Source organism: Microcaecilia unicolor, chromosome 3 (assembly GCF_901765095.1).
Source record: "Microcaecilia unicolor chromosome 3, aMicUni1.1, whole genome shotgun sequence".
NCBI classification, from domain to species: Eukaryota; Metazoa; Chordata; class Amphibia; order Gymnophiona; family Siphonopidae; genus Microcaecilia; species Microcaecilia unicolor.
The window spans coordinates 331,230,859-331,258,783 of record NC_044033.1 but is presented as its reverse complement, the minus strand read 5'-3'; the positions used below and the strand labels follow the sequence as shown (position 1 = coordinate 331,258,783).

The window sequence follows — 27,925 nt, the reverse complement described above, 5'->3', positions numbered from 1 at the left end:
TGGGCAAAGAAAGTGTTAACTCTGATACATAAGAAATGATATTAAAAGCTTGAAGTTTGAATTCTAGCTTTTTACCTTGCAAGCAAGATAAAGGAATGCAGGCTGGAATTAATTACTAGAAGTCTAGCGTTTGCCGGGCTGGGTTAGAAAGGTCAGAGACAGGAATTTCTTTCACCCTGGTGAATGATGAAAGCTAGCTCAACAGCTGTATATTATTAGGCATGCTGAGCAGCCTTTGTAAGCTCTGGCATGAGCCAGATATATTGTAGTTTACAAGATAGAAAATACTATTTAGAGAGAGAGGCAATAGATTAGTATTTACAAGTTTTTGATATTTAGAATATGTGTTATAAGGATGCTTATTTTAGAATATGTTTTATTCTCTGTAATTTCTATGTAGGATGTTTGTTCAACTCTGTGTTACTTTTAAAATGATCCTTTGTCTGCTGTTTAAGGCTGCAGTGAAGAGGTCAAACATGTGTTTTGACTTATCTGCAGTTCTGGCTGGTTCAATGTATAAGCTGATAGGTGAACGAGGTCAGGACTAGTCAGCTCTCTTCTCCTTGATTAATTATAGGTAACTGTAGGAATAGTCTTGAAAGTATATCTGTATGCTATTAAGTAAGACTGGCTTTTGACCTCTTTAATGAATGCCAGAGTCCAGTAAGCAATTTAAGCTATAGATGAGACATTAATCATAAGGAAAATATAAGAGTTCTGGAGACCAAATGTCTGGCATGAGGGGCCCCAGGTCACAGGTCAGTTTAGGATGTCTGGAACCTATGTAACTGATATTTGTATGGAGCTGATTGGTTGAGGCAAAGTGACCAATCTATTCCTTAACCAATTGGAGAGTAAGGGGGGGCAAGGCTAGGAGGGGGATAGAACAGTATTTAAGTAGGAGCAGAAGCAGTTTACGTCAGAAGAAAGGAAGGAGAGCTGGAAGAAAGCTGGAAGACAACAGGAGAGACAGCAGAAGAGAAGCAGCTGAGACAGAGAGCTGAGAGAAAGACACAGAGAGAGAGAGAGAAGAGAGCTAGAACTGATGTCCTGCTTTGTTTGCTGGCAAATAAAGAAGATTTCTCCCTCATTCTGGTGTGTGCTGTCTGACTCTTGAAGTATCACAAATTCCTATCTCAATTCCTGCAACAATAGCTAAATAAAAAAATAAACTTGCAAGATGCGAAGACAGGAAAATAAGGAAAATGTTTATTTGTAGCTCCTGGTGGAATGACACTGGGGCAACCGTTGAGGTAAGGCAGGGGGTGGAGCTAGGAGACACTGGGCGAGACTGAAGCGTGGGGGGGGGGGGGGGGGGAGGTGCTAAAATTTGTCTCTCAATTCTCAAAATTGGAATCTTTATGTTTTACAACTGAATTATCCTACAGGTTCGTTTTTATTTTGCAGTGAATGGCTGAATGTCAAGTACGCCTCTAGAAGGAGAGGAGTTCTCGCGCTTAAGCCCTTTTACTGCAGACGTTGTGTGTTAGGATAACGGCAAGTCTGTCACCAAGGCAACCGTCAACAACCCGTCGAAACCACGAGCGATCCCAAGCCCGAGATGACCGGCAGCACATCCTGTAACAGTCATGTACCAATAGTTTTGCACACTCGTTCACGTCTCATTTTTTTCCAATCCGCTGAACAACAACCTAGAACTGTTTCCCGTAATCTATGTTAACCGGTCCCAATGGTCTAAACTTCGTAAGCACAGACACCTTGAACTCCCGACCCTGTCCCCTGCCTGCAAACAACAGCCACTTCTCTCGGTTCTTGCGACCCACAGTCAGACCTTTTCTGCCCCAGCATGCAGTGCACGCGTTGCCTGGAGCATTGTTCGCCAGCGACGCGGTGCTTGTACGCAGGCGCAGGGTGTGTGTGCATTGCAACTGGGCAGCAACACAGCGGTAGTGAAGATGGACGAGTTTCAGACGGTCGAGGAGGTGAGTGAGTCCTACCACCGCGGGTAACCTTGGGGCTGCGTTGTGTTCAGCATAAGTCATGCTAGGAGTAATTGTAGTGGTTCCAGTAGTAAGGCTGAGACAGGTTGCGTCTGGAGAAGAGTAGCCCGGAGAGCTTTTCGTCTCTTGGACTTGAGCATTGTAACGTAGCGGGACAGAGCGCTAATAGCGGTAATGGGGCTAGTTGCGGCACGCCTCTCCCCCTAGCCTGTGGTGTACAATAAAGCTGCTGGCTGACGGATTGCTGGAGGCTTCAGCAAAATGCACTAGAATAGTATGTGATGAGGAAGGAATCTAGCTGAAACACCTACAAAAGAAATGTCACTGTACCTCAGAATGCTTGCTTATCTGTTTTTTCTACGTTTTTATAGTATTTTAAGTTTATGTTGTGTTTACTGTCTTACTTAAATCAGAGTTTAACGCAAGGCGATTTACAAAGTAATCATGTACACAAAAATACACCTATAGTAATTACAAAGTCCTTATGTCTATTTACAGGCGATAAAAGGGCGATTTTTCTCGTTTAAGCACCTCCATTTTCTCTTGTGACATTCTAGTATGAAATCGTTCTCTTTACTGTTTGTTTCACTTTTATTTGTTGATTTGTTTGTCGTGTTAATACCTTACTCCCTTTCTTTTATTGTGCTCGGCTGCTCTCACTTTATCTCTGCAGTCAACTCTCTCCTATGAGGAGTCTAGTATCAGTGGCTTGAAGAACAATTAACACCAGTGCTTTCTATCATATCAGAACTGCAATCAGTGTATAAATTGAGAACAGTTTGAATAGAATTGGAGTGTTCTAAAAATGTTTTTTTTTTTTATTATGCAGAAAACAAATATTGTACAAAACATTACACCTATAATTAATGCATCCTATTCTTTGGGACAGGTGCACCCCTCCCCCCCCCCCCCCCCCCTCAAATTTTATCCCTGTCTTGTTGCTCTTACTTTGAATAAGAATGTCCAGATACAAATAAGAAACAAACCCCAGACATTTAGGCTTAAGTTTTGGTTAGTCTCTGTTTTTGGAGAGTGTAGGCTTTGGCTACTCTAGACAAAATATCCCCAATGATCAATGAAGAACTAAAAACAATGAAAACCCTATGCAGAAGACTAGAACGAGCATGGGAGGAAAACAAAAGCAAATCAAACCGCATGGAAAGTAGCATGAAACAGATATAAAGTTAAAACTAGACAAGCTAAAATGAAATTCTATAAGGAACAAAGGCTCAGGCTACAAAGACACAAAGAAATTATACAAGCTCATTAACAATCTTTCAAACTCCATACACCTGATGACAACGAATGAACCCCCCCTCCCCCATCAGCAAATGACCTCGCCAGATTCTTTGAAGATAAAATCCTTAACCTAAGAAAGAATATAACAAAAGATGTCACATACTTCAAAAACCTCATTGACAAACTAGATCACTCTCTAGAAGAAGCTTCAACAGACAGGGTATGGACCACCTTTCAACAACCCACATATGAGACAGTAGCACAAGCGCTAAGAAAATTCTCCTCTGCCTATTGCAAGCTAGACATTTGTCCTAACCACATACTAAAAGTGGGCCCAGACTGATTCATTAATCAGCTTACCTCACATCTACATTACATTTTCCAAGAAGGTCCGTTCCCACAGAAAAAAAGGCAATATAATACACCCATACCAAAAGACACCAAGAAAAAATTCACTGACACCTCGAACTACAGGCCAGTAGCATCCATACCTTTAACAACCAAAATAATAGATGGAATAGTGGCCAACCAACTAACTGACTACATTAACAAATCCTATATAATAATTTGCACCTCCAACATTCTACGTTTGGATGCCTGGGTTCGTAACACAATTCCCATTGGTCCGCCCTCGCATCGGAATGTGATGACATCAGAGGGCGGATCAATGAGAGGAAAGGGAAACCAGCACCAGCCAGCAAAAGAACGTTGGAGGTGAGGATTCAATTGATGGAGAATCGCACCCCTCCCTCCCCCCTTGTCCTCCGAATTCCAGGCTCCCCCTCTCCTCCGAGTTCCAGGCCCGCTCCCCTCCCTTGCGAGTTCCATGCCCCCCTGTCTTTGGAGTTCTACACCCCCACGCCTCCCTCCCTCTCAGTGGCAGCCCGACCTGCGTCAGCCGCCCTCTTCTCGCAGTCCTGTGCCTGCCCCTCGCCTTCCTGCATGCTGGCTGTAATTTAAAAGTTCTTACCTTGGTGTACGCCAGCAGCAGTGAAAGTAGAGCAGGCACGGTGCTTCAGCCTGCTTTCCCTTCTGTCTCAGCTCTGCCTCTGGTCCTGTCCTTCCGGAAACAGGAAATGAGGGCAGGACCAGAGGCACAGCTGAGGCAGAAGGGAAGGCAGGCTGAAGCGCCATGCCTGCTCGACTTACACTGCTGTCGCAGGACCACGAGGTAAGAACTTTTAAATTATAGCCGGCAAGCAGGAAGGCAAGGGGCAGGCGCAGGACTGATAGAAGAGGGCGGCCAACACAGGTCGGGCTGCCACTGAGAGGGAGGGAGGTGCAGGCGTCTGGAACTCCGAAGACAGGGGATCATGGAACTCGCAAGGGAGGGGAGGGGGCATGGAACTCAGAGGGAAGGGGGGCCTAGACCTCGGAGGGAAGGAGAGGGAGGCCTGGACCTCAGAGGGGAGGACAGGGAAGGAGGGGGCCATGGAACTCGGAGCCCATACATGATAATGAGCGCTAAGTCAAACTGAGAATGGCCGCGAGGCAGCAACTCGTGCCAGCACTAGCTGTTGACGTTCCGAATACCATGCCGCTCAACATGCATCAGGCAAGCGCTGATCTCGCAAGACAACTTGCCGCTGATATCCAGATACAGCTGGCAGGGTTTACAAGACTATTGAAGAGATGCCGACAGGCTGCAGTCATGTTCTGATATAGTTTCTCAGACTCTATCAACTGAAAAATAGGGGGCTCTTTCTCACACACACACTCTCTGTGCCACACATACACTATCTCACACACTCACTCATTCTCTCTCTCACACACACACACTCTATCTCTCACACAAACTTTCTCAAACACACACACCCTCTCACATACATACTCTCTCTAAAACATACACACTCTGTCTCTCACACTCTTTCTCTCTCACACTCTATAACACACAGTCTCACACACACACTCTTTCTCTCTCACACTCTATATCACACACTGTCTCACACACACACACACTCTCTCAGACACTCTATCACACTCACTCTGTCTCTCACATACACTCTCTCTGTCTCACACTCTCACACACACATACACTCTGTCTCTCACACACTCATTCTCTCTCACACACACACTCTCTCAAACACACACACACACTCTCTCTCAAACATACACACTCCGAGGAAAACCTTGCTAGCGCCTGTATCATTTGTGTGAGAAAGGGGCCTTTTTTACTAGTTCTCCATATTACACAAATCCCATTATAGTACCGAAACAGTACTTATTACATTACTATCTAACTTCAAAAAAGAAATTTCAACCGGTAAAAACATTGTCCTACTACAATTTGACATGTCAAGTGTGTTCGACATGGTCGACCATCAAATTCTCAAAAGAATACTGGATAAAATTGGCATTGGCAGAAAGGTACTAGATTGGATACTAGACTTCCTTACCAAAAGAACCTACTAAGTGAAAACAAATTTCTCTCTCTCTCTCTCTCTCTCACATGGAAAACAGAATGTGGAGTTCCCCAAGGATCGCCGCTCTCACCAAATGTTTTCAACCTGATGATGGTCCCTCTTGCCCATTCACTATCCAAACGAGGATTTAACCCCCTCATATATGCCGATGATGTGGAATTTCAATCCACAGTGATTCCAAGAAGTGTTTTGTTTCCTGCAGAATTTTCCGAAATCATGTTAGAGCTTGTCATTGTTTTGGTGATAGAACCAGGAGAAGCATACTTGGAGCTTCATAGGCCATTTTGTTGGTGCTGTAGTATTAAATCTATCATTTTATATAGAAAAAAATACATATATTAATCTGGAAACTATGGGATGGATAAGTTCAGTTGATTTATAGGTTTGCCATCTGTCCTCAGCTGCAGACATGGATTTGCGGAGCTCTTTATCACAGTTTAAATCTTGGTCCCCTTTCTCATTGAAGAAATTTTAGTGTCAGTGTATTGTACCATTTACATAGCAGATATTATTTCTCCAGATCTGTTTAATGATTGTTGGAGTGCATTTTCTCCAATTATGAGCAAATATGTCTATTGAAGATGTCATGGAATGTTCTTGTATTTTGAATTTGTTCTTTGATAATATCTAAAAGTGCCATATATAATATAGAAGTGCCGAACAACATATTGGAACAGTTTATATCCCCCACATCCACTGTCCCTAAGGAGCTATTACACAGCAATATGAATGAATTATAAAACGTAAGTTCATCAACTTCAACATTCCAGAAGTACCTCCTGGTCTTAACACCCCCCCCCCCCCCCCAAAAAAAAAAAAATTTAAGTCATTTAAATAAGCGAGAATGCAATCAAACGGGCAGGGTTTGCAAAAATGGAGTCCACAGTTTGACAAATTGTTTCCATGCTCAACAACTTCTGTTCTTCACCAACCTGACATGCCAAGACACCAACCGGGCACCCTAGGGGGCACTGCGGTGGACTTCATAAAATGCTCCCAGGAACATATCTCCCTTACCTTGTGTGCTGAGTCCCCCAACCCCCTCCTCCCCCCCAAAAAACACTATCATAGCCCTTATGGGTGAAGGGGGGCACCTAGATATGGGTCAGTGGCGTTCCTAGTCTCGACGACACCCGGGGCGGATCGCCGATGCGCCCTCCCCCGGGTGCATGCCGCTGGGGGGGGGGGGGTGCCGTGGCGCGTGCCTGTCGGCTGCGAGTTCGAATCGCTACACTAAATTCTCTCGTTCGCTGCAGCTCCCTCCCTCTGCCCCGGAACAGGAAGTAACCTGTTCTGGGGCAGAGGGAGGGAGCTGCAGCGAACGAGAGAATTTAGCATAGCGATTCGAACTCGCAGCCGACAGGGGCGCGCCGCGGCACCCCCCAAAGGCGTGCACCCGGGGCGGACCGCCCCCCCCCCCGCCCCCCCCCCCCCCCTTGGTACGCCACTGATATGGGTACAGTGGGTTTGTGGTGGGTTATGGAGGGCTCGCTGTTTCCTCCACAAATGTAACAGGTGGGGGGGGGGGGGTATGGGCCTGGGTCCGCCTGTCTGAAGTGCCCTGCAGTACCCCAGTACCCACTGAAACTGCTCTAGGGACCTGCATGCGCTGTCATGGACCTGAGTATGACATCTGAGCCTGGCACGAAATATTTTTAAAGATGTATTTTGAGGGTGGGAAGGGGTTAGTGACCACTGGGGGAGTAACAGGATTCCGTCTGGTGGTCGGTCATCTGTTTATTTTGGGCACCTTTTTGTGCCTTATTCGTTAAAAAAAACATATCTGGGTGAAAATGTCCAAGTGTTCGTCAGGGACATCCTTGCTTTTTCTCGATTATGGGTCAAAGATGTCCAAGTGTTAGGCATGCTGAAGTCCCGCCTTTGCTACGCCTCTGACACAGCCCCTTGAAATTTGGGCGTCTTTGCGACGGACTGCAGTTGGATACGGCCAAAATCGGGTTTCGATTATACCAATTTGGATGTCTCTGGGAGATGGATGCCTATCTTCCGATTTATGTCGAAAGATGGACGTCCTTCTCTTTCGAAAATGAGCCTGTAAGTGTAGGAAGATCAATCCAGAGTTATTCTGGCAAATAATTGAGAGTATGTTACCTGGTGGAAGTAATTGAGATGTTACAGTCTTGGAATAATACAGTAGTGGAGATCCTAGGTGAAATTGCTCCAGTTTAGACAAGGTTAGAACTAAACAAATCCATGGTTTCCTGAAGGTCTGCTGTTTCTTAAGAAACAGTATAGGAAATTAGAAAGAAATTGGAAGAAATCTGGGGACCAAGGTACTTAAACAAGTTGGACACAGGGGATTAGGTGCTACTTTGAGAATTATTTTGAGCAGTTGATTGATGGGTCAGATAACTCTTCTAAATCTCTCTTTAAAATATTTACTACACTGATTTCTACAGAATCAATTTTGACTACTTAACCATTTTACAATCCAATGCGGATGAGCTGGCAGATCACTTTCAAACGAAAGTAAACAATATTAGACTTTCTTTTATTTCCATGTCTTCTTTCTTTTATTTCCATGTCTTCTATCTCCTTCAGTGTAGGTGTAAGTATGGTTAGTGATTGTAATGATATTCCAGGGGACAGACTTTGGAGTCAGTTTCTGCCTGTTGAAGCAGATTCAGTTACCCGTATTCTTAAGAGTTTCAAATAATCTTGCTCTCTGGATATCTGTCCATCTTATTTGTTAAAAAGTATTATATACAAAAGTATAAGCATAGAAGAGTGAAGTTCAATATCCAAAAAAGTGAAAACAAACCTACTTCAACAGATCTGTGTCACTACTAATCTTAATTATCATGTGCAAAGCTGAAGGAAAAGCATCAGAAGCTAAAATCGGCACTATTTACAGTGCTCCCGCTTGCTTATAATCATTGGCATAAAAACCTCCTGCTTATATAAATGTGGATTATTAATCACAACTTATTTATTTATTTTATTTTAAAAAAACCTTATATATCACCTATAACTAGGTGGTTTCATAAAAAACATTCATAATCATTACAAAAGCAATATAAAGACATTACTCAGCATAAAACAGCATACTTATATGCAGTTACCAACATGCAGAACCAGTTGCATTTCCAAAAGTTTTTTAAACTGCTTAATATCAGAGCACCGACTAAGCTGGCCAGATAACTCATTCCACAAGGAGATTCTAGCTGAAACAAAAGCTTATATTTAAACACAACCACTACTTAACTTTAGTGTTCAAACAGCAGCATGCATGTCCACTTGAATCTTTTCAGTGGTTGCTAGCGTTCCACAGTCCATTAACCACTGCATCAGGAAAAACGGGCTTTATCTAGTGCATAAAAACCAGCTTAGAATCTACTTTCGCCATAAAAGTTTTTTCTGACTTTGGGCCCTGTTTACTAAGGTACGCTGTAGGCGTGCTAACTTTTTAGCATGTGCTAAGAATTAGTGCATGCTAACGATAGAGACACCCATTATATTCGTATGGGTAGTGCGTTCTAAAGGTGTGCGTGGCTTAGTAAACAGTGTCCTTTGAATGTTAAATATTACTGCACATTGTATTGTTCCTGATTCAGTGAATATTATAATATGGCAGTTTGGTTTTTTTCACTGACTTTTAATATCTAATTTTGGCTAATCAGATTCAACCAAGGATCTAATTGGTCCATTCCAATGTCTGTTTACCATGGTGGCAAATTTTAAAAAAGTGTTTAAAGCACTACAATTACTTTTTGCTCTCATGAAAAAAATGTTTTATGTTTAACAATTTTTATTGATGACCACACCAAAAGTACAAAGCCACCGGAACATGTCAATCTCGAAACATTTGTATATAACTCAGTGGAACATCACTTAAAACAAGTATCAGTACATACAGCCATCAAATTTTGTCATATAACATTGTCCCTCCCTCCCCCCAACCCCTATTCTGTATTTATTTTAATAATAAAAGAAGAAGCTATTGTATTGATATTACAGTCAATTGCAAATATAATCAATAAACATTTACCTGATACAACTCTTTGTCTGTTTTTTCCGTTTTGTTTCTTATCATAATCTAATCTAGAATGTCATCAAAGGTTTCATTAAATGTTCCTTCCCCCCCCCCCACCCCTCCCCCCCTGTACCTATACCATGTAATTCTATATCAGCGTTAACCATGTAACATATAAAGCCATTTATCTTCCCCTACCTTCCTCTCCCATGAGTGTGTTCACCAATAAGCTGCGAGCTCTGCTTGATAAAGCCTGTACGTATGGTTCCCAGACTTCTAGGACTACTAGTCATAGCACGTGCTTCCATTCGCACCAAGGAATGAAGCGAGCTCCTCCATTGCCAGAAGGAGGGCCCTATGTCTTGTGTCCAGTGTTGTAATATACATTGTTTCCCAACCATTAGTACCTTATAGATAAATATGTTTTCTTTATGTCGTAGTGTTGACCCTCTTCCCCTTAATCCAAGCACTACAGTTTTAGCCTCTAACCAAAGCTTCCTGTGTAGCACGGCCTCACAGTATTCCAGCACTGGACCCCAGAAATCTTGTATGGCTGGACATCCCCAAAACATATGATATAGTGTTGCTCTCTGAAAATGACATTTACTACAATGTGTTTCTTGCAATCTACCTGCATAATAGGCCTGTATGGGAGACATATATGCCCTCAGAACAATTCTAAATTGTATCTCCCTATATCGGGCACTCACCACTTTATGTACTATCTCCTTTAGAGATTGGACTATATCTCCACTGCTGATCTCTACCTTTAAATCCTCAGACCATCGTCTTGCCACTGCTTCGTAACTACGATGCTTGGCTATCAAATTTAACTGTTTATATAGTATGGATACCGTGGTCTGTTCTCTTCCCTGTGGCAAAAACAGATTCACCAGCAGCTCATATATCCCTCTATCACATTTTCCCCTATGTAGTTTCTCAATATAGCTGTGGATCTGGCAGTAATCATACCATATCACATTCTCTACTCCCACCATGCCCTCTAAGGTTTCTCTTGATATAATCTTTCCCGTGTCTTGCATAACATCTGCCACTAGTACCACTCCCTCCTGTGCCCACTTGGCAAATTTCGGGCACGTATTCCCTGGTCCGAATGCTCCATTCCCAACCAGTGGGAGGAGATCCGTACATCGTGGGTTTTTATTAAATCTCCTCAATATGTACTGCCATATACTTCTCATTGGGTGCAATAAAATATGATGTTTCCATTCCTTTGGTATCTTTGTACTCTCAACATGCATCTTTTCCCATAGAGATATTCCAATTTAACTTTAGCCTTTTTCCCACTCCAACAGAATCTAGTCAACATTCCTCGAATCTTCTTTATATCTTTAGTCTGTATGACTAGTGGCAATTGTCTTAATACATACAGCCATTTTGGGAAAAGTATCATTGCAAACAAACCCACTCGCCCGCTTAAAGTTAAGGGCAGTCCCTCCCATATTGCTAATTTATGCCGCGTATATTGCAGTAACTGGTCAATATTCTGTCTATATAAGCTACTCATATCACTTGTCAGTGTTATGCCTAAGTATTTAAATTCCTTGTTCGCCCATCTCAATGGGAACCTACCCTCCCATTTCTCCTTTACCCGAGTTGTTGTGGGCAATCCCTCTGACTTTTGAAAATTCAATTTAAATCCCGAAAAGGCCCCATATTCTTCAAAAACCTCCATCAATACCGGCAGCGATCTCTCCGGTTTAGCTAGGTGAACCAAAATGTCATCGGCGAACGCCGATATCTTAAATTCTCTGGTTCCCAGATTTATACCTTCAATCTCAGGGTTACTCATGATGTCTCTAATCAACGGGTCTAGCGTTATAGCAAACAGTAAGGGAGACAGAGGGCATCCCTGTCTGGTACCTCTATTAATTACAAAATTTCGAGAGTACGCTCCGTTAACCAGCACTCTCGCCATAGGATTCTTATATAATATAGATATTGCTTGTGTAAAGTAACCTTCAAATCCGTACGCTCTTAGTGAAGCAAACAAGAACTCCCACTCTACTCGATCAAACGCCTTTTCGGCGTCGAAACTAATCAATAAGGAATCTCCACCCCCTCTGCGCACATTCTCTATTGATGCCAGTATCAGTCTAATATTTTTCCCACTCTGTCTCCCCTGTATAAATCCCACCTGAGGGGTCGCCACTATGCTTGGTAGCACTTTTGCCAATCTTGAGGCCAGAATTTTAGCTAGCAGCTTAGCTTCATAACTAATCAGTGAGATTGGTCTATATGAGTCTGGTATGGTCGGATCTCTCTCAGGTTTTGGGAACACCACAATATCCGCTAATCGCAGAGACCGTGGAAGTTCACCTAATTCGACTGATCTATTAAAGAACTTTGTTAAAGGGCCTCCTATATCCTGCATTAGAATTTTATAGAATTCAGCCCTATAGCCATCTGGTCCCGCCGCTTTATGCAAGGCACTGGCTTTAATTTCTTTAAGGACCTCCTCCGTCTCAATCGGTTTATTTAGCTCCCTCTGCTGTTGTTCTGAGATCTTCGTCTTGTTAATATTTTCTAAATATATATCAGGGTCTAGATCATCGTCATCATTTTTGGCATATAGCCTAGCGTAATAATCTTTAAATACATCTCTTATCTCTGTGTCATTATGCACTAGGTTCCCCCTCTGTGTCTTGATCCCCAACACTCTCCTCTGCCCCTTCATCTTCCTCACCAGCCCTGCCATGAGTTTCCCGGGTTTATTCCCAAATCTATGCAATTGATATTTATAATATTCAACAGATTTACTGGCTCGCTGATGTATCAGTTCATTTAAATTTACCTGAGTAGCTAATAGTTGCTCTCGGATATGATTTGCTACCCCTTGTCCGTATGCCCTCCTCAATTGCACCAACTGCTCCCCCAATCTAATGATCTCTCGATCTCTCTGTTTTTTCTTTCTGACACTGTATGCTATGATCTCACCTCTTAACACAGCTTTCCCAGCCTCCCAGAACAGTATTGGTGTATCCATATGTGACTCATTATTTAGTTCATATTCTTCCCACTTTCTCCTAATAAATTGCCTAAAATCCTGATCATAATACAGATCTAAGGGGAATATCCATCTGAACTCTCTGCTTTGCGAATTCAGATCTTTAAACTCAATCGATATTGCCGCATGATCCGAAATTATCGTGGGATCTATTGCTGCCTCTAAGATGTCTGCAAAGCTGTCTTCATCTATCAGTATGTAGTCTATTCGCGATTGCGTGTGGTGAGCTCTAGAATAGTGCGTAAAATCTTTAGTATTAGGGTTAAGAACCCGCCACACATCAACCACTCCCACAGCCCCACATATCAAATTGATACCTTTATCTATCCCTCCCATCGCACCTGCTATATGATGTGATTTATCTATGGTGGGATCGGCTACTACATTGAAATCACCCCCAATTATCTTCTTCGACACATTAAATTGCTGTATCTTGCTTATGAGAGAATGGAAGAATTTCTTACTGTACACATTAGGGGCATATATGTTGCTAATGAGGTAGGTAGTGTTATTCACCTTGACCTGTGCCAGAATATATCTCCCTTCGGCATCAATACATGTCTGCCCCACCTCAACCTGGAGTGATTTATGAAACAAAATCACTACCCCAGCCTTCTTTCCCACCGCTGGGGTCTCCAGTACTGTTCCCACCCACCAGGTTTTAAGCTTAAGGTGCTCCTGAGACGACAGATGTGTCTCCTGGAGAAGTGCTATATCCGCTCTTTTCTTTTTAAGACTATGTAATATTTTCTTTCTCTTAATGGGAGATGAGATACCCCCCACATTCCAAGAGTATATCCTTAATCCCATCAGTCTCCTAAGTCTCGCTTATGCATCCGCCACTGTTCCACATTCACATAAGAGCAGTCGTGGTGTCCCAGCAGCACCACTCCCGCTGTTTGTACAAGCAGCCACTCCTCATTCAACTCACTCATATTTCTCTTCTGACTCCATATGTCTAATTGAGGTTCTGTTAACCTAATTTTATGTATCCCCCTATCTCTCCTCCCCCCCCCTCTCTCCCCCCCAGCTCCCATCCTTCAAAGCCTCCCTCCCTCCCTCCTGTTCCAAGAACTAGTCACTTATTAACCCCTACACTCACCCTGCCGTGATTATTAACCCCTCTAACTCTTCCCAGTCTTAACCACCAACTTATTCACAAATTTACATATCACTTTTCGTATACCAGTCTTTGATCATCTTCTTTCACCACATCCTAGCAATGGTTCAGCACCCTGTGCTGTGATTCAGTTCTGTATATTCTTTCAGCCTCATATTGCGTTCCGCCTCTCCATGCACATACGACCCTTGTAATTCAATATTATATTCCACAGTCCATGTCTGATTCCTCTGTTGTATATATATATCATATCGTCTACAATATCCCATATATTCAAGCATTGATCAGGGCGTAACTGAATCTCTGTTTCATCCTTCAATGTTCCATCCTAGAGAAATCAAAAAGTTTTCCGGGGAGGATTCCCCGTAGCAAATTAGTTTCAAGTAAGCCCCCGTCTTGTAGAACTCCCTCAAATGCTTCTGTAGTTATATCCTTCCCATTAGGGGGTCTGTTCTCCACCATGTTGTTGAATGTATGTTTTAGCTGCTTCAACTGTGTCCAAAAATTTGGTAACTCCATTTATCGTGAGACGCAGCTTAGCCGGATACAAGAGCGCAAATTTTATTTTTTTATTGAAAAGGTCCGTACATAAAGGGGCAAAGGACTTCCTCCTCGCCTGCACCTGCTGAGAATAATCCTGAAAACAAAGGATCTTCTTATCTTGGTAGGTGAGAGTTTTGCCTCCTCTTATCGCTTCCAGAATTTGTTGTTTATGCCGAAAGTTCAGAGCTTTTAGTATGACTACGCGCGGCCTGTTCTCAGGCTGTCTCGGAGGCCCAACTCTATGGGCTCGTTCAATACAAAAACTCTGTAGTTTGTCCTCTATATGTAATGATTTCGGCAGCCAATCCTCCAAAAAGGTAGGCAGATCTTTATCAATAAGCGATTCTGGCAAGCCAACCAAACGCAGGTTATTTCGCCTGCTCCTATTTTCCAAGTCATCGATCTTTGTCTCCAGATCCTGTACTTTCCTCTCCAGTTTCTTGTTGATCTCCTTCTGCGCCCCACCGTCTCCTCCAACTCTGAAATCCGCTGTAATCCTTCATCTAGCTCCATATTTATACTGTCTATACGCTCATGAGCCTCCTCCGCCCTATCGAGCAATTGCTGAAGCTTTTTGTCCAAAGCGGCCTCGACCGCCGCTGTAACCTCGGCCGTGATCTCCGTCAGCCATGCGGAACCCACCGCTAATTCGCCGGGGTCTCGCTGGTCGGCCATCTTGGTTTCTGGCGGTTTCGATTTGTCTCGCTCTCTTCTCACTGATTTCGCTGCCATTCTCGGTTTCTTCACTCAATCTCTACTCGCCAATCGCTTTCCCACCTTTTAAGTTCAAAATTGTGGCGTTTCGCTCCCTGGGTAAGTCAAATTATCTGATTTCCGGGTGAGTGTGCGCGGAGCTTAGCTTTCCAGCGTCAGCCCCGCACCATGGCGTCACGTGACCTCGAAAAAAATGTTTTAAAAAATGCTGTTACATCTTCAGCAAAACATGATACCATTTCAGAATGTTAGAAATAGTAAAGCCAATCAGTAGAAGAATTTAAACCAATAGGATGTATACGCTGGAAGAGAGGAGGGAAAGAGGAGATATGATAGAAACATTTTAAGTGTCTCAGGGGCATTAATGTACAGGAAGAGAGCCTTTTTCAAATCAAGGAAAACTCTGGAATGAGGGGGCACACAATGAAGTTAAGAGGAAATAGACTTAGGAGGAGTCTAAGAAAGTATTCGTTTACGGAAAGGATGGTGGAAGCGTAGATTGGCCTCCCGGTGGAGGTTGTGGAGATGAGGACTTTATCGGAGTTTAAGAAAGCATGGGACAAGCATGTGGGATCCCTTAGGAAAAGGAGGAGTTAAGGGTTACGGAGGATGGGCAGAATGGATAGGCCATTTGGCCTTTGCCATCAGATTTTTATGTTTCTATGATGCAAAAAATTCTATATCCATGTTTGTTCTAGCTGTTGCGATTGTTTTATTCTGTCACCACCTCTCACATTCCAGGGGTATGGATTTATTACAAAACATCGTAAATTAGAAAACAGATGATTAGATGACAAACAATGCTCCACTGTTGGTGCTTTTTCTCTTCAATGCGCCATGGTGCTCAGTCATTCTTGTTTTAAATTGTCTGGATGACAGACTATAGAATTTCCCTCACGGACATAGAATGCAATAAATTACATGATCTGATCTACAAGTTGTTATGCGTTTTAACTTGTAGAACTTGCCATTCACTGGATTCCAAAAGTAGTCAGTGATGTCACAAATCCGGCATCCTAAACAAGGGGAGTCCCCACCATTGATGGAAACACAAGCCTATTTCATGCCCAAGTATTCTTTTATATTTCTCTCTTTGCGACATCCTAGCCATAACTTGCTCTCTGTGAAAGGCGTCTAAACTTTCACTGTTTTACAGTTTGTTTTTTCAAAATTACAGTGGGCAGCAAGTTCTACAAGTTAAAATACATGATCTGATTCACAAGTTACGTAATTTATTGCATTCAATGTTAAGGAAATTTTATTTTCTTAGCGTCCCTCTGGACCGGACCAGGATTGGACTGATGGGTTGTGCTCGCCTACCAGCAGGTGGAGACTGAGAAAAACTCTGACTCTAGAGAGCCAATAGGAGCCCTGGCCATGTGACCTTAGCCTCAGTATTTTCTCAGTCTCCCAGCAGGTAGGAAGCGAGCCCTTTAGTCTCTTTCTCTTTCTCTTTCTCTTTTAGAAGCTAATATTAAAAACAATATTGCTACTTCTCCTTCTGTGCCTAGGAATTCTCTATTAGACGCTGGACAGATAAGGTTTTCTTTTCTTTCTTTTACAGCCTCTGGGGGTGTTACACTCGGGTGCCCCGAGTCCCTCCCCCCTATTCTCCCCATCTCCCATACTTAGCTGGGAAGGACTACCCTTTTGTTAGCAAGGTGTATGGTTTTTGGGAGAGGCAGCCATTTTAGGAGGTTTCAAGTATTTTCTTTCCCCAGCTTTTTAACGAGCAGGCTTAGCTGTTTAAAAAAAAAAAAAAAAGACAATCCCCAGTTTTCTACCGGGCAGACAGCTCTGGGTTATTCTTTTGTTCTTGAGTGTTTTTTCTTTGCTAATTTAGCTGTGTAAAAAAAAACAACAACAAGAAGAGGGGGAGGAAATGGAAGAAAATAATGTTGATGAGGCCTTTAACAAGCCACTTTCTCAGAATTTCTCCCTCTGTTCCCTCGCGTTTGGACAGCGGGCGCAGGCTTATAAAAAAAAAATTGGGGCGCGACAAGTTGTTTTTTTTTTTCAGGTGGCGAGAGTATTGCCAGTCAGAGGAGGCTGCAGCCGGTTGTTCGCCGCGCCGGACTGTAAACGCTCTCAGCTCCTTCAAGTTTTCTGTGGATACCTGTGTCTTTTGAGTTTCTTCATTTGGCGCTGTCAGCAATTTCGTTCTTTTAGTTTTGGCGCGGAAGGCCGCCTTTTTAGGCTGCAGCTGCAGTTTCTCTATTACGGAGTTCTGTTTTATTCGGATTCTCTGTTTTCTCTGGTTTTTCGCAGCATAGTTCGCTGGCTGTTATTTATTTTTCCTTTCTTGACATTCCGCCCTACTCTGCTTGTTGCGGAGGTATCAGGTGCGCTTTCGGGAGCCGCCACTGTGTAAGTGGCGCGAATGGCGCCCATTTTTATTCACCCTCCATTTTTTTTTCTCAGTACAGAACTTTGATCTCTGTTGCAGGCTATGCTGCACATCAAAGTGTAGCTCACCTTCAAACTGTTTTTTCCTAAACATCTGTCTCCACTCTTGTGTGAGGTAAACAGGACTCTAATAACACCCACATCATATAAGCAGACAATATTTGGATTAAAGGGTCCCTTTCATATATAGATATCTCTCACGGTTTTCTGGCTTTAGGTTTTAGATTTGTAACTTGGCTATTAGCTCTGGTATTTGTAGTACACAATTTTATGGTTGTTTTGTTTTTTTGTGTCCTTTTCATTACCTGGTGCAAAGTGCAGCATTGTCTTTAATAGTCAATTGACTGGGACTCTACAAATCTTGTCATAATAACTTCATTCCTTTCAAGAATCACTCTCAATGGCTGTAGTGTTATACAGTGTTTTCTTTTTCAGACTTGAAGAAGCCTTCTCTATAGGCATACAGTAGATTGTTCAGATGCCATGGGGATATATCAGCGCTCTCATATTCTCTGAGGGACAGTCCTGTCTACCAAGCTCCCAATCACTCAGCTGCCTTAGCAGGCATGCTTTATTCATGTCTTCCCTTCTTTTCCAACTGCCTTGAAGCCGCTCATATTTCATTTTAGCTTTCTTCTGGTACTTACAGGACATATGGTCACTTAGAGAATAAGGTCATCCTTTCATTTTGCATATTTCCCACTTAAAAATAGTGGAAGGTCCTCAAACCATCTACTTGGGTTTGTCTCTATCAGTTCAGCATTGGCAGATTATAAACATCCTGGTTTGGTCCAGTATGCCTATACATACCATCTGCTATCTCTTCCTCTTCCTTAGAGACCTTATGTTGTCTCAAGCTTTCTTGAATTCAGATACAGTCTTATCTACACTGCCTTCACCAAGTGGCTATGGCACAACTTCACTTTTTTCGTTACAGGTATTTTCCAAGTTTGTCCTTTTTCATTTTCATTCTATGCGCCTTCACTCCAGAGTTTTCTTTCAATTGGAAGGGGATTCACTCACTTCCTGTGTATTTATGCCATAGGTACATAAGTATGTTTATGCTGGGAAAGGCCTAAAGTCCATCAAGTCCAGCATTCATATCTAATGGGCATAGGTACATAAGTTTTGCCATACTGGGAAAGCTCAAAGGTCCACCTTTCTACAATCAGAACAGCATTTGGAAAAAAAAAAAAACTCTCATGAGAGTGTCGAACAGAAACCTCTGCTCCAAAAGCAAGGCTTTGCAGTAATTCTGCAAACTAACACATACAATATTTGCCATGGCTGATCACCACTAGAAACACCGGGGACCCTGGGCCTAGGTTCTGTGTTTTAACCTGAAACAAGCTCAACATTCATATCTATTGTGTGTGAGTCTGGTACATCTCAGTGAGGGAGGAGGCATGACCGTGGTACGTGGATTTAGTGGTATGTGGATTAGGGAGATCCAAGAAATTACAGGCCGGTGAATCAGACGTTCATACTGGGACAATTTTTTCTGTCCGGAGCGTACTACCATAGCTGGTGGACTCCTATATTCGGAACTTACCCAACTATGGAACGCCACAGAGATAGGGCTGGGGTTTGTAGCCCTATTTAACTGGTGTCCTTGGTCACCCTTCCTCTTCTCCTCAGGACCCAGAGAATGGCTAGTTTTTTGCTTAAGCATTAACCGGTCATTTTCAGCAGTACTCTCTCTTCCGTTCTATTATAGATCTAAGAGGATGTTCATTGCGCTGTCAGAGTCATTTCATCTTTACCTAGATGACTGCCTAATTGGAGAAAGTCTTATCAGCAGAGTTCTCAGGTCACGCACCGGGTGTTGCATTTCTTACAGTCTCTAGGTTGGGTGGTGATTGTAGCCAGGCCTCTCATTTGATCTCTCATCAGATATCTCTAATTTTCTCTTTGTTTAGTCAAGTTGGCGCAGAGTTTTTTGTCTCCTCTGCAAACATCCCAGTTTATATTTTTCTTGGTGACCTTGGGCCTTCGGCCATTTCCTTGCTCTATTCTGCAGAATGCAATTTTACTTTATAGTTCCCAAGAAGGAATTTTTCTTCATCCTATTGGGAATCTCAGGGTCATCAATCGCGCTATTTAAGTGTCATCTAGTTATCTCAAGAACCTTAGTTCCGTCATAGGGATGCTTCGTGCAGTACACTTTTTGGCAGAAGCTTGTTTGTATATACTTTTTTCTGGGGGACCACAGCAATTCGTTTACCTTTGGGTGAATTTTATTTTCCCTACTGACAAACAAGGCGGAGAGAGCTATGTTGGTCTTTGCCATGGCAATGGGTTATGTCATCCGCCAAGGAGGAGTTAAGAGTATACTCTTGAGTTTGTAGTCATTTTTTCTTAGTTGTCTCACCCTGCATTCAGGTGAATGGACTCTCATCTTTTCAGCCTTACTTCCTCACTGCGACACTTCAGGGCTATCTCTTTTTGCCTTCAGGCTCACGAACATTTCTTGCTTCTTCCGTTCAGCAACAGTCTTGACGGAGACAGGGACAGACGCCATCGTCCAGCAGGGGTTTTTCAACCTTCTATATGCGTTTCTTCCGTCTACTCACTAGGTGTTGGCTTGTATTTAAAAAAAAAAAAAAAAAATCCTATCTTTCTTCCATATCAGGCTTTATTTGGTCATCGGTTTTGGCTCAGCTTCAGTAGTTCTTTCTATGCTGCGGTTCATTTTTTGTTGGTTTTCATAAAGGATTACTCTCTTTTCTCTTCTCCTGCAGTTTGCAGTTTTTTCCTGTTTCTGAGGTCCGATATGGCCTCGTCTTTTTGGAAGTTCTCGTTTACTTTAAGGTTCTTAGTCTCCTTCGCCCGACAGGCCAAAATCGTCTTCAAATCACAATCTTAATCTTTCAGCTCTCGTAGATCCTCTTTTTGGGCTGTTTTTTCTTCTGGTGTCCTTTAAGGTTTTTCCTCTTAAAGCTCTGTTTTCTAGTAGCCATTGTTTTTTCTTTAAGGTCTTTCTCATAAACCACTGTTTTCTAGTAGCCATAACTTTTTCTATAAAGTTTTCCTCTTCAAGCAGTGTTTCCTAGTAGCCATTGCAGCAAGTAGATCTATGTGTGGAATACTTCTACGGTTGAGTTTTCACCTTTCCCAATCAGTTTTTTCTTATTGGTTTTGTCCTTCTAGCCAGTAGGCGTAAGGGTTTGATTGTTTCTAACCCGCTATATCTCGACGGATCAAGGAAATGAGAATGTCTATTTCTCACTGAGAGGGCAGTTCCACAGCGTATTACAACATATTCCACAACTTCAGAAGCGGCCTCTATTCTTACTACAGCGATTTTTGGTGCTCTCGGTGCACATTGGTAAGGTGGCAACTTAGTCCTAGTTTCATTTTATTTTGCTCATTGGGACACACTACATGTTAGTTGTCGCCAGGTGGCCTATGCAGCATGAACATTTCTCTGCAGTTTTCATAGGGTCCCTCCCTTCAGATTATTGCTTTGGTACTTCCCATCAGTCCAATCCTGGTCCGGTCCGGAGGGACGCTAAGGAAGGAGAAATTAGATCTTACCTGCTAATTTGCTTTCCTTTAGTCCCTCCGGACCGGAACAGGCCCCTCCCATGTTCTCTCAACACTTTAGCTTCTTTTATTAAGTAGGAAATGTATTCATTCCTTTACGATTCGTGGAACAATACTATATATATACAAAACTTTACGTGGTCCATACCACTTCTCTGGTGGTTGCTGGTGAGCTCAGTTGCTGGAATATATATATAAAACCTTAAATACGCCATACCACTTCTCTGGTGAGAGTTATGGCTGAGCTCAGTTGCTGGAATATCTATAAAACCTTAAATATGACTTACCACTTTTCTGGTGAGAGTTGCTGGTGAGCTCAGTTGATGGAATATATATAAAATCTTAAGTGGGCCATACCACTTCTCTGGTGAGAGTTGCTGGTGAGCTATAAGACAAGTGAGCCATACCACTTCTCTGGTGAGAGTTGCTGGTGAGCTATATTATAAGTGAGCCATACCACTTCTCTGGGGAGAGTTGCTGGTGAGCTATATTACAAGTGAGCCATACCACTTCTCTGGGGAGAGTTGCTGGTGAGCTATAGTACAAGTGAGCCATACCACTTCTCTGGTGAGAGTTGCTGGTGAGCTGTAATACAAATCGAGCCATACCACTTTTCTGGTGAGAGTTGCTGGTGAGCTCTGATACTTGGCATTGCCGAGTGCTTTGTGGCTGCTAGGATTCCATACGGCACAGAAGGTCTTTCTTTCTTTTTTTCTGCTTTGTTATTCAAATACTGAGGCTAAGGTCACATGGCCAGGGCTCCTATTGGCTCTCTAGAGTCAGAGTTTTTCTCATTCTCCACCTGCTGGTAGGCGAGCACAACCCATCAGTCCAATCTTGGTCCGGTCCGGAGGGACTAAAGGAAAGCAAATTAGCAGGTAAGATCTAATTTCTCCATAGGTCAGACATCGACAATTTAAAAGTTTCATATTTAATAATACTTGATATACCGTTTTTACTAAGATGCTGAAAAATGACCTGCACTGGTGTAGACGCGTGTATTGGATATGCGCAGGTCCATTTTTCAGCGCACTTGCAAAAAAGGCCTCTCTTGGTTTTTTTTGTTTGTTGGTTTGTTTGGTTTTTTTGGCCAAAAATGGACGTGCGACAAAATAACAGTTGGCGCACATCCATTTTGGGCCCGAGACTTTACTGCCATCCATTGACCTAGCAGCAAGGTCTCATGCGTTAACCGGGCGGTAATGGTGTACGCACGTACAATGCTGATTACCGTGCGGTTAACACCACATGACGGAAATTTTCTGGCGCATTCAGTGGATGCGCGTAAAAAAATGAAATTACTGCCCGGGCCACATGGTAGCCATGCAGTAGTTCAAAATTGATGCGTGTAGAATGCGCGTACGCGGCTTAGTAAAAGGGCCACTTAGTGCACTCCTTAGAGCACTTTACAAAATATATAATACTAGTAAAAGAGGCCCGTTTCTGAGCAAATGAAACGGGCACTAGCAAGGTTTTCGTCGGCAACACCCCCCCCCCCCCCCCCCCCGCCAACCCCTTCGTTGTTGTGGCATTGCTCCGCCCTGAACATCATGACGTTTGATGCGAGGGCGGGGCCCGTAGTGATTTCCCACCTCCCTCCCTGCCAACCCCTTGGTTGTTCTGCCATTGCTCCGCCCTCGAGGGCGGGGCCTGTAGCGATTTCCCCCCCTCCCTGCCTCCCTCCCTGCCAACCCCTTCGTTGTTCTGCCATTCCTCCGCCCTCGAGGGCGGGGCCTGGAGCGATTTTGGTGGCTTCACCACCACGAACCTTCGAACCTTTTTGAAGGAAGTCAGGGCTTGGCTTCACTGACGTCACTGTCTTCAGAACATTGAGGGTGAGTTATATATATATATATATATATATATATATATATATATATATATATATATATATATATAGATAGATAGATAGTAGGAAAGTAAGTACATTATATCACAGGAAAGAAAGAGTCATGAGTCCAGAACGGCAATATCCCAAGCCAATAGAATAACTGAGCACCATAGTGCATTGAAGATAGAGACAGGCAGCACCAATAATGGAGCATTGTTTGTCATCTAATAATCTGTTTTCTGGTTTACAATATTTTGTAATAGATCACATACCTCTGAATGTGAAAGGGGGTGACAGAATAAAACAATTGCAGCGGCGAGAAAAAACATGGATATGCAAACTGAATTATTTGTATCCTATTAGATTAAATTCTTCTTTTGATTAGTTTTATTATTTCTAACATTCTGAAGGAGTTTCATATTTTACTGAAGATGTTGCAGCATTTTTGTAAAAAATTTGCTGTGCGAGCAGTATTGATATAGTTGCAGTGTCTTAAATGTATTTCTTTTTTTTAATTTGCCACTGTGGTAGACGGACGTTGGAATGGACCAATTAGATCCTCGGTTGAATCTGATTGGACACAGATATTAAAAATCAGTGAAAATGCTAACCTGCCATATTATAGTGTTCACTGAATCAAGAGCAGTACAATGTGCACTAAGTAATGTTTAACATTCAAAGTCAGCAAAAAAATTTTTTTAATCACTAAAGAAGATTCTAAGCTGGTTTTTGTTTGTGCACTAGATAAAGCCTATTTTCCCTGGTTCATCTGTTAACGGACTGTGAAACACTAGCCACTGTTGTAAAAGATTCAAGTGGGCATGCGCTGCTGTTTGAATACTAAAGTTAAGTAGTGATTGTGTTTACATTTAATTAAAGTTGTGATTAATAATCCACCTTTATATTAGCAGGAGGTCTTTATGCCAATGATTATAAGCAAGCGTGAGCACTGTAAATAGTGCCGATTTCAGCTTCTGGGCCTTTTCCTTCTGCTTTGTACATGGTAATTAAGATTAGTAGTGACACGGCTCTAGTGAAGGTAGGGTTTTGGGGGTTTTTTTAACTTTTTTTGTTGTTTAAAAAGTATTCCATCTAGTGTAATTTGCTGGACTAACCTGTTTTGTTAATGTGGTGCTTGTTGAAGGTATCTATCCAGATGACTTGTCTCATATTGTTTTAACCCCCATCTTAAAATCAGCAGTGGCAAACTCTTCTAAAGTTGAAAATTATAGGCTAGTTGCCAGTATTTCATGTATTGCTCAACTTCAAGAATTTCTGGTTCAGCTTACCAATTTTTTTTTCTTGTTTCTTCAAATGCTTTGCATTCAACCCAAACTGGGTTTAGGTCATTATACAGTACACAGTCTTTATTACTGGAACTAGTTTCAGAAATTAGGTTATTGTTAAGTAAGGGGAAACAACTTGTGCTTTTACCATTTGCTTTATGTGCTGCATTTGATGCAGTTGATCACTCTAAGCCAGTGGTTCCCAAACCTGATCCTGGAGGCACCCCCAGCCAGTCAGGTTTTTGGGATATCCACAATGAATATTCATGAGAGAGGTATGCATGCAGTGGAGGCAGTGCATGCAGATATCTCTCATGAATATTCATTGTGGATATCCCAAAAACCTCACTGGCAGAGGTGCATCCAGGACCAGGTTTGGAAACCAATGCTCTACGCTGTTATATAGAATGAGTGACCTGGGTGGCCATGGTAGAGTGTTGAACTAATTTGGTGAGTTTTTAAGAATGAGATCATGTAGTATAACGAAAGGAAGTAGTACCTTGGCATCATGTTGTTCCTTTTGTGGTGTTCTTCAGGCTTTGCCGTTGTCTTTGAGAGTTGATTTATCTGGGTTGGGTGCCTCTGTTTTCTCATATGCAGATTATATCTTTCTCCTTTGCACTGCCTTGGATAAGTTTGAAGATACAATAATCTGTCTGTATATGAATTTTACTGAAGCAAATTTGTGGGCCCATGAAAATTTCTTAGTTAAGCTCAAAATGAAGGTAATGTGGTTTGGTCAATATGAACATCTTCACACTATAGATTTTACACTGTTGTCTGGTGAGACTTTGAAATTCAAAGATAAATCTAAAATTCTTGGTGTCTTAGTTGAGTCTAATCTTGTCTTCGAATTTCAAATTAATTCTCTGGTGAGAATTTTTTTTTCGATTGAGACAGTTGAGGGCAATTTGATCCATGTTGAGTCCTTTGAGCTTTAGGAGTATTGCCATTCTGCTTCCATATTTAGATTATTGTAACTCGCTATATTGTGGACTTTCAGATAGGCTGTTAAAAAGGCTGCTAGACTTCTCTTCCATTTATGAAAGTGTGAAGTTGCATTGGCTACCTGATAGAGCAAAGGTACAATTTAAAGTGGCATGCCTTGTTTTTAAATCCTTGTATGGCCTGACCTCTGAGAAGCAGGCTTATAGTTTGAATATTCCGGGATCCTTTACTCTTACCTGCAAACCCATTGTTTGATACTTTATTAGTGAGGAATATTCATCGCAAACATCTTCCAGAGTTTTCTTTTGCTTATCAAGGTGTGTCTGTTTGGATCTAGATACCTCTACAAATTAGACAAATTGACTCTTATTCTTTGTTTAGAAAGGCTTTGAAAACTTATTTATTTGAAACAGCTATTTGTTGATTTTGTTTGTTAAATTGTATGCATTTTATTGTAATTCTCCTTTGATTAGAGGACTTTATTATGTTATTGCATTGAACCTTTGGGATAATTTGGAATAGAAGAATCGTAGAACTGAAATTATTTGGTAATTCTATCACATAAAAGGTTATGATTACACCTTATGTCATATAGCTTTTAGCTGTGTAGCCTCCCCCCCCCCCCCCACACACACACACATTGGAACTCTCTTCTTGTTGAACTTTGACAACAGGCCAACAGGCTTCCTATTAGAAGATAGGGCTGGAAATCTGGTTATTTTGATAGGCCTTTAACTTGTGAGATTAGTGCAAACCTCTGGACTGTTTTATAACTGGTAAAGATGGTTATCTGTTTTTTATGCATTTTTATTTTTTATTTTTTTCCAATCTAATTTTCCTTTCTTTTTTTTATGCATAAAGGGCTAGATTCTATATATGGCACCTGAAAAATTTGTGCAGAAAAAGATATGCCTAGATGTATTCTGTAAAGCACACTTATATTTTATAGAATAGGCTTAAATTTCCACGCGGTATATGAAATACGCCAAGCATCTTTCCACGTGACCAAATTTAGTTGCGGTCATTTATGCCATGTTTTACTTGGTGTAACTTCCAACACCTAAATTAGGTACAGAGCAGTTGTATTTTATAACAACGCATATAGATTTTAGAAACACCCACGCTTCGTCCATGGACATTGCCCCTTTTCAACTAAACAAATTAGAATTTAAGCATACCACATTACAGAATACTCTTAGCGAGTTGTGAGTGTAAGTCTTAATGCCAGTTAGCACTGATTAGCTAGTTTTTATGTGCATTGTTATAGAATACACTTCGATTTCCACATGGAAATTAAGGCTTGGTATATAGAATCCTGCAGAAAATGTCTGTTGGTATATTATTGTGCTATTATACTGGTAAGTACGTAGTACTGTTATTATAGGATGTCTGTATACGTTTCAGTATTTTAATTATGTGGTACATCATTCATATAACATAGCTTGCCAGAAGGAGTGGGTTTAAATTCTGGTTTTTGTGTTTGTATTTGGCTGTGTCGGATATTTTACAGGCCAATCTCTAGAATTAAAATTTTGGGCAATTTATTAAAGGACAAGTTTAGCTTTATAGAACTAGAAAGGAAGACCTGGTGGAGAAAAGATAGGCAGAGAAAGTACTTACATATAATATATGTACACTGCTTTGGTTGTACCCACAGAAAGGTGGTATATCAAATCCATGACCCTTTACATACAACAAACAAAAAGCGGAGAGGAAAATCCTCACGCGAATTAAAAACAATAAAAACAAAAAAGTGAGGACAAGTGTGGATGAAATCCGAAGAACTTTATTAATAATCATGAAACGACCCGACACGGCCATGTTTCAGCATCTAAGCTTTTTAAGATTACGGAGAATTTGTACCACTGATATATCTTTTAAACAACAAGCTGTCCTATTAACGGACAAATTACGGATTCGTGGGTACCCTGAGAATTGCATTCGACAAGCGTACAAACGAGCATGGTTCGCGCAGAGATCGCTATTGCTGACAGATAAGCCCAAGGAACCATTAAATAGGATGGTATGCGTGTTAGGCTTTTCTACCATGGCTCCTCAAATTGCCCAAATTATTAACAGCCATTGGCAGGTGTTAACTTTCCACACCATTTTTTCAGAACAGCCATGCATCGCATATACGCGGGGGCAGAATCTTAGGGACCGATTAGTACACACTTCCACTGGATACAATAATCAAAACAGAGAAGATGGCATACATCAACCTTGCGGTGCTTGCCAATTTTGCAGTCAAACTTACAGCATGACACAGTGGACTCATCAACAAACGTCACGAACATTTAAATTGAGATACAATACGATGTGTACTACATCTTTTGTAGTATACATTATTGAATGCCCTTGCCATTTGTATTATGTAGGGCGCACTATAAGACATATGAGGGTGAGGTTAATAGAACATAAAAGCAGATTATCTACAAAAACTATGACAGCTCCTATGGTTGCCCATTGTGAGCAATTTAAACACACATTTGCAGATCTACGGTGGTTTATCATTGATCATGTCCCTGTTTGGATGAACAGCATGGATCGGGCCACTGCACTAGCTAGACATGAGCAGTGGTGGATCTTTACCTTACAGACAATGAACCCTCAGGGGCTCAATGAAAATGTGGAATGGAATACTATCATTTGATCAGGAGTGGCTTGTAAAGATGCCTGCAACTCGTCTTTTTGTCTGTTTTTAAGTAGTTTGTATAAAGTTACTTGTGATTATGACGTCATTTCCGACCCTACATGGATGCGGATGCTTTATAAGCCACAGGGGATAAGTAGGTTTTGCCTTGTCTTGTGGATTGCTTGAGAAAAAAAGAAGGAGGAAGAAAAGATTTATGCAGCCTTAACCCTTGTCCCTGAGGAAAGTGATTG

The 27,925-nt window shown here is 42.0% G+C and overlaps 1 protein-coding gene across 1 annotated transcript in view; it reads left to right on the top strand.

Moving 5' to 3' along the window:
- The first annotated feature begins 1,787 nt into the window (after window positions 1-1,787).
- The window catches only part of LOC115466858 (dynein light chain Tctex-type 1), an 80,284-nt gene continuing 54,146 nt past the window's right edge, over window positions 1,788-27,925 (top strand). The window contains exon 1 of the mRNA XM_030198416.1: window positions 1,788-1,943. Within this exon, the coding sequence (XP_030054276.1) occupies window positions 1,917-1,943 (27 nt within the window). The 5' untranslated portion in view covers window positions 1,788-1,916. The remainder of the gene's footprint in view (window positions 1,944-27,925) is intronic.